Genomic DNA, 12,303 nt, shown 5'->3' on the forward strand with positions numbered 1-12,303 from the left:
CACACACACACACACACACACACACACACACACACACACACACACACACACACAGCCCGTTTTTCACACACACACACACACACACACACACACACACACACACACACACACACACACACACACACACACACACAGGCCCGTTTTTCACACACACACACACACACACACACACACACACACACACACACACACACACACACACACACACACACACACACACACACACACACACACTGCAGCCAGTTTTTCCACACACACACACACACACACACACACACACACACACACACACACACACACACACACTGCAGCCCGTTTTTCACACACACACACACACACACACACACCCCTGCAGCCCAGTTTTTTCACACACACACACACACACACACACACACACACACACACACACACACACACACACACACACACACACACACACACACACACACACACATCACACACACACACACACACCTTGGTGCTGTCTGGTGGCTCTGTAGTTACAATGCCGGGCAGGCTGCAGCCCCATTGGATGGAGCGGTCACGTGACCGCTCCTCTGCTTCCCCTCAGAGGTTTTTTTTTGTTTTTTTTTAAATGAGCTAGCAGCCCTTGTTTCCCGCTGCTGGCGGCCCTGATCGCGGCGCCCCTCTAGCCAAGCGCAGCGGCGCACAGTTTGGGAAACACTGCTGTACCTGATTTAGGCAGTCTGTGGTAGCAGACGTGAAGGTTTTGATAGCTGTGAAGCGTGGCCCCAGAGCAGGTTGAGGATTAGAGGAAAGCGTTCCCAAAACTCAGTGAGGGGTGGGACAGTGTGGAAGTATTAGGGCATTGGTGTTGGACGCAGGCCAATGAGAGGTGTGCGGGGGCGGGCATTGGACGCAGGCCAATGAGAGTCAGTGAGGGGTGGGACGCAGGCCAATGAGAGGTGTGCGGGGGCGGGCATTGGACGCAGGCCAATGAGAGTCAGTGAGGGGTGGGACGCAGGCCAATGAGAGGTGTGCGGGGGCGGGCATTGGACGCAGGCCAATGAGAGTCAGTGAGGGGTGGGACGCAGGCCAATGAGAGGTGTGCGGGGGCGGGCATTGGACGCAGGCCAATGAGAGTCAGTGAGGGGTGGGACAGTGTGGCATTGGTGTTGGACGTAGGCCAATGAGAGGTGTGCGGGGGCGGGCATGGCCTTAGCAGGAGTGACAGGCCCAAGGTCCAATGCGATTGACCCTTGGGACGCAGACATTCAGTGATTTCACAAATATATAGTAGATGTATGATATACTTACCTGCGTGCTGTCCTATGATGTCGTGTTGCAACCGGTATCGTATGCTCTATTATCGCTTTATGGGAGAAGCACCAAAATTTATTTACTTGCAAATGGTGTGCCGGCTGTGCATTGGATTCTATAATATATATATATATATATAATCTATATATATATATATATATATATATATATATATATATATATATATATAATATTATATTTACATATATATTGAGTTTAAAAAAAAATATATATATATATATATATATATATATACCACTGGTAACTGCTAATAAGAGTTTCTCTCTCAAAAAAACCTGTCTGGATTCCAGTCAATTGCAAATGTGAAAAAATCTGACCTGATTTCAAGTGTGAAATCTGTGTGTGGGTTTCCAGGAAACCAATTTTGACAGTTTTGCCCATCCCTAACTACAGCCAGGATATCTGAAAGAGAGCTTATAAGAGGCAACTCTACTGTCTGCTCCAAAAAAAATGAAAGCATTTCAAACAATAAGATGCATTGGTACATACAAGAGATGGTGTCAGATACAAAAGATTTTCTCTCAGCATTTCCATCTCTTCCTATCAGATCCGGATCTACAAAAGGTTTTACAATCAAGACCTATAATTACCAAATTTGAGCCAAAATCCTGGATATTTAGAAACATGAAAGAACTGAAAACTTCACTCCCCTCCCAAATTTTAGATTTTTTTTGCCCCTGTCGATTTTTACAAAATTAAAACCAAAACCAACTGCGTTCCAGCAAAAGCTTACGTGATTTTTTTTTAGAACCTAAACACCAGTAAAATTTCTCACCCGTGCCTATTATATATGTAAATATAACCATGTACTTATTTTATTGTGTGGTATTTATGCAGATGTAGGCAACGTTATTGCAACCCAGGATGTGCTCCGCGGATGACATAGCGTGATGACCTTATCCCTCTCACGCGTGGCTGACGTAAACCAATGGGCACTTTTGATGGTGCGTTATATATGTTCCGCTACAGCAGCGGTGCGCAAAGTGGGGGGCGCTAGATTGTCTGGGGAGGAGGGGGTGCGGGTGTTACAGAGGCCCACGCTTCCCCAAAGGCTTTTAAAATAAATGCTGGGGAACGCATGAAGCCTCTGTAACTGGTTTACTTATCTTGGGTCCAACGATGCATCTCCATGGCAACCGGCATCAAATTACGCCGCAAGGTCATGTGACGACCCCGCAACGTCATTTGACGCCGGGGCTGTGCGGGTGGTGGTGGGTGGGGGGGGGGGGCGCAAGCCGGAGAGGAGAAAGGGGGGCGCATGAAGATAAGTTTGCGCACCCCTGCGCTACAGCGCACAGCGGGTTGTAATAAATCTGTGTGTGAAATAAATTACATTTATAACAACACTGATATTGAAGGGAAAAAATTAACAAGCAGAGATAACCAATGAACCATGAGCATTTTGGTGGGACTGCACAGTTATGTAGATAAAAATAAGATTACCGTTTCATGTATTTTGGTGAACAATCTCTCTCTACGTTGGTAGGTGCATGCTTCACATGCATAGCATTGTAGGAACTGTGAGTATATTCATTTTCATCATTGTAATCAGGACCAAGCAAAGTCCTAGCCCACGTTCCCATGTCATAAGGTGGAAGTGTGCCTCCAAATTCAGAAGGTAAACATTCAGGATGTATTAGCTGGTGAAGACTATTCAGATTGTTACCATGAAGAAAGATCTGTAATATAAATAAAATACATATATTCATACATAAATACAAATGCACACACACAAGTATATTTAAATAAGATAAATGCTTATAGAGGAAAGGAGGCAACTGAATTAGTAACAAACTCTTGAGTACATTTTTTTAAGAATAAATGTATAATTTATCCACAAAACATCTCCTCTTTGTTAGCTTGTGAAAGACCCCAAATGTTCAATATTGCATAGTTTTCAACGTGGCATGTATACAAAAGATGCTTTGGCACGTCTCTGCTCCCATTCAAACCTTAAGACTCTTTTGTAGATCTGGGACTTAATAATGTATGTTGAAGTAGCAATAAAGTGAAAACAGTCAGCCATGAAATATCTTTCTATAACTGCCAGTTTATGTTTCTATACTTAATTATGTTCAACAGCTTTTCATATCTACATCAAAAAGCCTAACTTCAAACTACTTGGGGAATATGCTAAATAATTAAATCATGTTTTTTTGTTATGGGCTAAATTGGAGAACAGCTTAAATTCTAATAATCAATGTTGAGGTTTAAAGCCCCCAAAATAAAAATGTACTGATATTTCAAAATATCTAAAAAAATAATTGTTTTAAGCCAGTTAACTTTGTACAGCAACGATGTTCTACTCCCAGTATGGGCATATGTTATTCAGATGGATTATTATGAGCTACCTGTGTTTGTAGAAATGGTAGCATGCATTTGATCATATATATTTTTTTCCGTACACCTTTTATTTTTCAATCACATTCTTTAATTTAAAGCATATTCAATATTTTTTTTCATATCCCCATTTTTATTTCTTCGAATTGCCTTAAGTTCCAGATTCAGCTATTTCCTTTCCTTATCTTATTACTTTTCATTCTCTCCTTTTTGCAGCTTACCTCTTTCTATTCCCGCAACTGCTGCTAGGATCGATACCCCACTGTCTGTAAAGTTATTGGACTTACATACAATGGCGGCAGGAAGCTTAGCTTAATGAAGTACAGTATGGAAATAGTTACGAATAAATTTCACATAGGGCTATATTTAATTCTCCTTAATAGAACTTTTATATAGACAGAAATAGCTTGGTAACAATGCTAGATTTGGAATGTAAGAACCTGGTTCAAATTTCAATACCAGTTTTATCCACTTCTGCCTCCAGCTTTAGAAACAATTACAATTTGGGGGGGGGGGGGGGCTAGGAATCATTGCATCTGTAAATTCAATGTACAGTACTGTGTACACCATCATAAATAACTGTCATGGGAGACACCTTTTTACCGGGATCATTCACTGAACAAGACAAGATAGTCAAACAAATTGTCATTTATTCCATAGAAACAGACGTACACACAGTGGATTACAAAATACAGAACAAAATACACTTACTGGGGGTCTGGGCAAAACTGGACTTTCCTAGGTGAAATGGCACATAAAATAAAGTCTTTAGTTTGACCGGGACTTGCCCCCTAAATGTCCTGGAACTCAAATCGGCATGAAGTTCCTGACACCACTGCTGTATCTCCTCCGGAGCTGCTGATATTCCTTGACGGGAGATAGTACCAAACGTCCTGGTACTCTTTTCGGCTTGCAAACCCAGTCGCGACCGCTATGTTCTGTAGCCAGGTCACCTTTTTCTCTCCTCGACCCCCCAGGGAGCCTCCGTGGCCACGGACGCTGTCGGGTACTGCCAGAGGCCAGCGGCAGACCCGACGGCCATTCCGGAGGGTGGGGGCCGAAGAGGGAGCTCGCCGGAGTGCAGGAGATCTCCGGCGGCTCTTGCCTAGGGCGCCGCCATTGCGTTTCAGTTCGCGCATGCGCAGTAGGTCCATGGCGGCCCAGATAGCTCGCGCATGCGCAGGGAGGCTGCGAGAGGCAGGGAACAGTTGCGTGAGGGCAGGGAAGGCGCAGGAGAGTCGCGCGAGAGTAGGGATAGCTAGTGAGAGGTTGTGGCGGCCATTAGGGCTTAGTGTAGGCAGAGGGAGGGCGCGCACGCGGCCCCAATATTGTTATAGGTGCCCCGGGACTACAATTCCCATAGTGCCTAGCGAGGGAGGCACCAGGTGCCTCATAGGAGCCAATAGGGCTGCAGGACTGCCCTGGATAGATTGGATAGATTTCGCAGGCAGAGAGCTGCGTAGGAGTCAGAGCAAAGTCAGAGGAAGGAGCAGACAAGGGAAGGAGGTAGGGTGCAGGAGAGAGGGACTCCCCTGTATTAGGCCAGCACCCCCTTGGTCCAAGATAGCTCTGAGTTACCCTATGATAGGAGTGTTGCCAGGGACTGCCTTAGAGTAAGGGACCCTGTCACTCCAGTAGTTGGAAGTCCGCAGTTAAGAGAGTTGGAGTCAGGGAGCTGTAGGGAAGGAAGGGTGCGGGGAGCGAGTGCAGCTTCTGCCCCATATAGGTACCTACACCCCAGGCAGGCCCCAACTCCCCACTAGTTGAGTGGGTAATTTCTTAGGGAGGTCCTAGATAGGGACGCGGCCCCTAGTTTGGAGTGCTGCCTCGTCAGAGTCACAGCGGGCAGTGCTGTGAGGTCTGACAGGCAGGCACCTTGTTGCGCAGCACGTTGGTTGTTAGCATTAGAGAGGCTTAGGGACGTGGGTAGTTAGGGGAATGGGACAGGTCCTAACCCTTTAGGCCCATAGGAGTATCCCAAGCCACCATAGGTTGCTGTATTATAGGGACGGCCTATAGTGCAGCATGTGTCCCTTATATAGGTAGGGACACAGAGAAGTATTGTTGTTCCCGTGAAGCGGTTGGACCCACGTTGGGGTCCACAGAGACTGTTCCGGAGTGGGACCGCTCTAGCGGCCCACGTACAAGGAGTGCGGTTGAAGGATCAGAAGGAGGCATCGCCCGACTGATCCTTTGAGAAGATTGTTGCTGACCCGAGCACCGGAGTGCTCGGCAGGTATTATACCATCATATGTGCACCAACAGGCCTAGAGGTTCTTAGTGACTGCGCAGTCACCCATTGACTATCTCTGTAGGAGTACGGGACATTGGGTGGGGTTCTTGGGACACTGGGTGGGATCACCTAGTGTTGGGGAATCGTCCTGCGAGACGTCACTGTTAGTGTCTCCTCGTGAGAGGTACACAGGTTATTATTATTTGTTAGTAAAGTCATTAGTTATATAATCACTGTGTGTGTGGTTTCTGAGTGGGTTCCTATGTTAGGGTCATTCTACACTTCCCTAGAATCCTACATAGGTGGAGGCGCTGAAAGAAGATACGTTCCAGAGGATTCACCCCAGGCTCTCACTAGCGGAGGCTCAGACCTCCTGTGAGCCTGCAGGTATACGCACCACACCGGTAACACCACATGTTCTACTCACCCACACTATATATGCGATTGGGTGGGGTGGAATACCCATTACAGTTCTATTTTCAGAACCTGGCCCCGAAAAGTGGGCCTTGAAATTTCTGAAGCCGGCTCGCTGCTATATCTCCTAGAGCATCTTTTGGTGATTTTGAATTTGATGCTGCTGTCTTGGCGCTTAGAATCTGAGTGAATCTCAAGTCTGGATTGGTTGGGGGTTTCTTATAGTATTTCAGAGTTCATTCATGAAATACTCCAGCCAATCCAAGCATGGGAAGAATCCTACCAACCTATCAGAGTGTTGCCAGTCTATCTAAGCCAAGCAAGCACGAATTCGGATTCAGACAAGGGAATGCGCCAACCTGGCACCTCTGCCACCTGTCAGTCAGAATCCACATGCGGAGTTAGGCTCCTCCAAGTCTGGGGATGGGCAAATGGTAGTCCTATGACTTCCATTCATCCAGGACGTGAGTACTTGTGACTAACTTCGCTGCCCAAATGGCTTTCACATCTTGGTAACTTCTGATGCTTTCATGTCCGGGACCCAAGCAGACTTGGTGGCACCAAGCTTGGTAGCCACATGGTCTCTCGGAACCATGGACCTGGAAGTCCCCAGCTCATAATACTGTGCATAAGCATATATAGCATTAAAACACCATGTAATAAAATATATTTTTCACATATTTTTTTAAGTCCTTTGGGTAGAATGAAAAAATGTGCAGGTTCATTCTCACAGCTGTTTTCTCTATCTAACTGAAAACCAGACTTAATGTAGGTTTCTTAAAAAACCCTTGCAACCTCATATATGGTTGGAGTACCCCCTGAACCTCTATACTGGTTCTGGGTAACCATGCATTGAACTGGGGATTCATCTGTTACTGGGGGGACCCCGGTACCATTCTGGGGATACTTTTCACCCCTATGCCCCGCTTACCTTTCTGGTCTGTGCTGAAGCAGGGAGTCCTAGCGGTGATTCGCAAAAGCGTTTCCAGAGCAGGATTTTGACCGGAGCCTTGTGCCTACATGTATCCAGGCTGCCTGACCTGACTTCCGGGTACATTATTGGGGCATCCAGCAACTCTGGACCCTGACTATCTAGGCACAATCTGATTCGACTTTCTCCGCAAATCCCCCCTGAAACTCACAGCCTAGCAATCTCTGCTTACTGGCACCCCATGAAAGGTAAAACACATATAAATTCTTTATTGTCGCACAATCACATACATTTCCTGTACAACAAATGGGTCAAAGAGCTGACACTCTAAACCCCAAAATATGGCTCAGAGGTAACCAGCCGGGCATAATACCTTTATTGATGGCCTGGTTACTCCCTCACGTCACAATAACGAACAATATAAATGCAATTATTGTACTGGTTTAATGAAGTAGTCTCTGGTATTTTTTTACATTTGCATCATGCATGTCCTACAAGTATGACTTATTAATATGGCTCCTAAGGATTTAAGCCACCTTTTAATACAAAAATAATGAAATAGCGTTTAAAACCCCGTACCAGAAGTATACTCACATTTGAGAGAGAATTAGTAGAATAGGCTTAACAGATACAAGTGTTTTAGAAAAAGACAAACTCTGATGTAAACAGATATGATTGGCTAATGCACTACAGCTGGACATCTAATTATATATTGTATTTTGATTTTAAGTGAACTGGCAATATATTCAAATGTTGTTTCCCTTTATCATCTCAGAAAGGAAATTCTAACTAGTTCGTTTCTAAAGATCAAAAGTATCTATAAGCCAGAATGTTACATTGAAAATATTCCAGTTCCACAGCATTATTGATTATACCTAGACAATTTGCAAACTCCAGCTGCAGCCCCCAATATGTCGTGTGGCTTAATCCCAGAGGTCACAGGACAGCACAGACTATTCAGAGAGCGTAACGAACAGGAATTTGTAGTCTGTCCAGCAACCCTGCTTGACAGGTCTTACCCTTTTCCTTGTCTTGTCTTTAAGGAATGGCTTTATTATAGTGTATAGAGCATGGATATACCAGGGCTGATTGACAAAGTGGACGCCTCCAAAGCGAGCTGGGAAGCTGTCCTGTGAGTAAGAGAAAAACAGAAGCCTGTTAATGGGCACAATAGGTTGGGCAGCTTGTCATCAAGATAATCAATTATTTGGAGATCTCCAAAGGAAATGACAGTGAGACTGTTTTACTGTACCACTGACTAGAATTAGAAAGCTGTCTTTTAAAAGAAATAATGACTTGTTCAATTAAATATGACAGCATGCTAGAAGAAAATGACATTGCCACTTATCATAGTTACGTAGTAGATGAGGTTGAAAAAAGACATACGTCCATCATGTTCAACCTATGCTAAATTTAGACAACAGATACTTCATCCTATATCTATACTTACTTATTGATCCAGAGGAAGGCAAACAAAAAACCCCGGTGGCATATCCAATAATATCTCATAAGGGGAAAAATAAATTCCTTCCTGACTCCAAGAATTGGCAATCGGATTATTCCCTGTATCAACATCCAATGTGGCTAAATAAACAGGTAGGGGAGGAAATAGAAAAGAAGAGGCAGGTGTTTAGAGTCTTTAAGTCAGAAGGGACGGAGGCAACTGCATTACCCTGGTCTAAATTCCTTCTTACCTCCTCAAAGAAACAAATAAGGTTAGTTTGGCATGATCTATCCTTCATAAATACATGCTGTCTATTACTACCGTAATTATTTTGTTTTCCATTAGGTGTTCCTAAATATTATCCTGTATTACACCGTCAAGTAGTTTCCCCACTATTGAAATCAGACTTACAGGTCTGTAATTCCCCAGTTGTGATCTAGCTCCCTTTTTAAATATAAGCACCACATCTACTTTACGCCAATCTTGTGGTACTGAGCCTGTTGAAATGTAGTCCTTGAATATTAAATATAATGGTTTGACTATTACTGAACTTAACCCTTTAGAACTCTTGGATGTATGCCATTAGGGCCAGGTGCCTTATTTACTTTAATTTTTTCAAGCCGTCTATGAACTTCTTTCTCAGTTAACCAATTGTTCATTAACATAGAGGTTGTGGCTTCCTCCTGTGGCACTACTATTGAAATTGATTCTTCCCTGGTAAACACAGAGGCAAAGAATTTGTTTAATACCTTTTCCTTATCTCCAATAATCTGCCTGCCCATCTCACACTGAAAGGGTTCTATATTTTCTTTTCTCATTTTTTGTTATTAAGGTACTTAAATAACTTTTTAGGGTTGATCTTACTTTCTATTGCAATCCTTTTTCATTATCCATTTTTGCTAATTTGAATGCCCTTTTGCAATTTTTGTTACATTCCTTATAATCCTGATATGCTGCCTCCATCCCTTGTGACTTAAAGAATCTAAACGCCTGCCTCTTCTTTTGCATTTCCTCTCCTACCTGTTTATTTAGCCACATTTGTTTTGACATGTCTTTTATACTTATTACCCAAGGGTATAAACGGATAAGTGTGCTTTTCTAACACTGTTGAACCCAAGTAATCTGTTTTTTGATCATTTATTTCAAATGAGACCATGTTATGATCACTGTCACCCAAATGTTCCAGTACTTGAATTTTTGCTTCTACTTTTACATTGTTTGATATGACCAAATCCAGTATTGTCCCTCTCCGGGTTGGTTCCTCAAAAATTTAGGTCATATAATTGTCTTTAAGCACCCCAAAAAAACTGTTTTCCTTTTGTTGTATTGCTAATCTCATTGTCCCAGTCTATGTCTGGATAATTAAAATCACCCATTATGCAAACATGACCTAGGTTTGATGCCTTCTCCATTTGCAAAAGTATTTTTGCTTCCTCAATCTCACAGATATTCGGTGGTTTATAGCATATTCCTACAAACATTTTCTTTATACTTTTACCTCCACTGTTAATTTCTATCCACAAGGTCCCTACATTTTCAGCATTCCCTTCATAAACACCTTCCCTTATAATAGGTTTTAGATCCAGTTTAACATATAAGCATACTCCACCTCTTCTTCGATTTACGTAAACAGAAAATGGAGCAATGCTTAAAAACAAACTTCTACTTGCCCCTTCTTTACATTGATACATTTCCCCCGATATGTCTAACAGGGATATGTAACACGAAGGCAGACTTCCATTTGCCAAGTTTCCAAGTAAATCAGACTGAAAGTACATGATGCACATAGTAGATTCTCACACAGTCCCCTGTGCGATTTGCAGAGCAATTTGAACAAATGTTCAATGTTTAATGTATAACCTCTGTTTAATGTAGCCATGTATTGTCACCATAAGATGTGCCAAGGACATACTTGAAAACGAGAGGTAATTCTCAATGTATTATTTCCTGGTAAAACATTTTATAAATAAAATAAATAAATGTGTATGTGCCAAATAATGTTGGACATTTACTAAAGTCTCCTGGGTGCCAAACTTGGGAATAAGGAATTGCACCAGATATTTCAGAGGAAACGTCTGTTTTTTCCAATGGGTTAAATGGTTAAATATGGAGCTATTTTTTGCGCTGTTTTTCCCCCAGTTTTGAAGCGGGCATACTTTTGTAAATGTACCACTCTGATAGTTTTCTGTCAGTATTGTCCCCGCTAAAAACTGGGGCACAAAAACTGCATCATGTTTATCAAAGGAAAAAATCCTATTGTAGCACACATTTGTATGCACTTTTTTTTTGCTATAGACTTGCTTCAGTTTTGCAGCTCTGAGACTTTGATATGTAGAGGGTCATGTATTAAAGTCTCATGGTTTGAAATCTGGGGCAAAGCTGGAGCAAGCGAACTGCATCAAATTTATCAAAGAAAAAGTTCCCATAGGAAATAATGGGGCTTTTTGATGATTTGGTGCCATTTTTCTTTGCTCCACTTTTGGTGGAGACGTTGATACATGAACTACATAGTCCCCTTAGTGTGCTGATTTTTTTGTCTGTTTGGCATTTTAAAACTTTCTCATACTGTACATGTACAAAAAGTAAATGTAGAAAGAGCTGCAAAAACAAAATGTATCAGTGTGTGCGTTCCATCTCCAAACTCTATAGACTCTGTTCCACTGAGAACAGGGTTATGTTTTCTAAAATTATGAGCTTTTTAAGATTAAATTAATGGAAAAGCACAAAATAAAATCTACAATGAAAAACTCCACTCTGAGGAAGGGACATATGGAGTAACCATAAAATGTACCAGGGTTAGATGTTTTCTATTTTTATATAAATTGTATGTAATAAACAAAATGTTTTACTTAGCCATTAAACAGATTCAGATATCTCTAGTTGTTCTCTAGATACCTATTTCATCTTTCATTTTTTTTTAAAAACTCATTTTTTTCTTTACTGTGTTGTCTCAACTCCCAGTTAAATCAGCAATTCCCCCCAGAAGCCTATATGAGTTGAATCGAAATAAATTTTAATATTTTGCCTCTGAGCATATTCGAATCTTTAAAAAAAAAAAATAGTGTTCAAAAGAGGATTTTTTTAAATCTTTAGGTTATCATAGTGCACTTCACTGGGCTCTCAAGAAAACTCAATTTGTACCTGCCTGTAAGTGAGTCAAGGGGTTAAACTCCCTTTACAGGGCAGGAAACTGAACCAGGTTTCCTGCAGGTGATATGGAAACTCCTGATTGAACAGGGGATAAAAAGCAGGAAGTAGCTGCTGTCAGTGTCCCCATTGGAGGTTCTATGAGAGGATCACAGATAACAGAGCTCCCACCCACAGGGATCCAGGCTTGTTGACCAAAAGGTTTTGCCTGGCAACAGTGGGTTACCCAAAGCCCCACACAGCAGAGAAGCCCGTGCACAAAGAAGGGCAAAAGACTTTCCTGGGAGCAGCAGGAATTCAAAGCTTGCAGCTGGAGAAATTGGAGATGCCGGACCAACATCAGTCTGATAAGATATTGTTCTCTATTATTGGGGTTATAAGTTTTGGACTGGAATCTGGCCTACCCAGCCAGTCAGATAGAAAGGGCCAGGGCAATGTTTTTTTTAGTCTCCTAATCTGGAGTACGTGTTTATTTTATTATTTTTGTTTTTG

General features: G+C 42.5%; 1 protein-coding gene across 1 annotated transcript in view; it reads right to left on the reverse strand.

Annotated features, from left to right (window-relative positions):
- Nucleotides 1–12,303, reverse strand: part of CLVS1 (clavesin 1) — an 80,362-nt gene that overhangs the window by 27,845 nt on the left and 40,214 nt on the right. Inside the window, exons 4-5 of the mRNA XM_075584037.1 lie at nt 8,240–8,350; nt 2,746–2,981 (exon numbers count right to left, since the gene is read on the reverse strand). Coding sequence (XP_075440152.1) covers nt 2,746–2,981; nt 8,240–8,350 — 347 coding nt within the window. The remainder of the gene's footprint in view (nt 1–2,745; nt 2,982–8,239; nt 8,351–12,303) is intronic.

The sequence above is a fragment of the Ascaphus truei genome, chromosome 2 (genome assembly GCF_040206685.1).
Source record: "Ascaphus truei isolate aAscTru1 chromosome 2, aAscTru1.hap1, whole genome shotgun sequence".
NCBI lineage: Eukaryota > Metazoa > Chordata > Amphibia > Anura > Ascaphidae > Ascaphus > Ascaphus truei.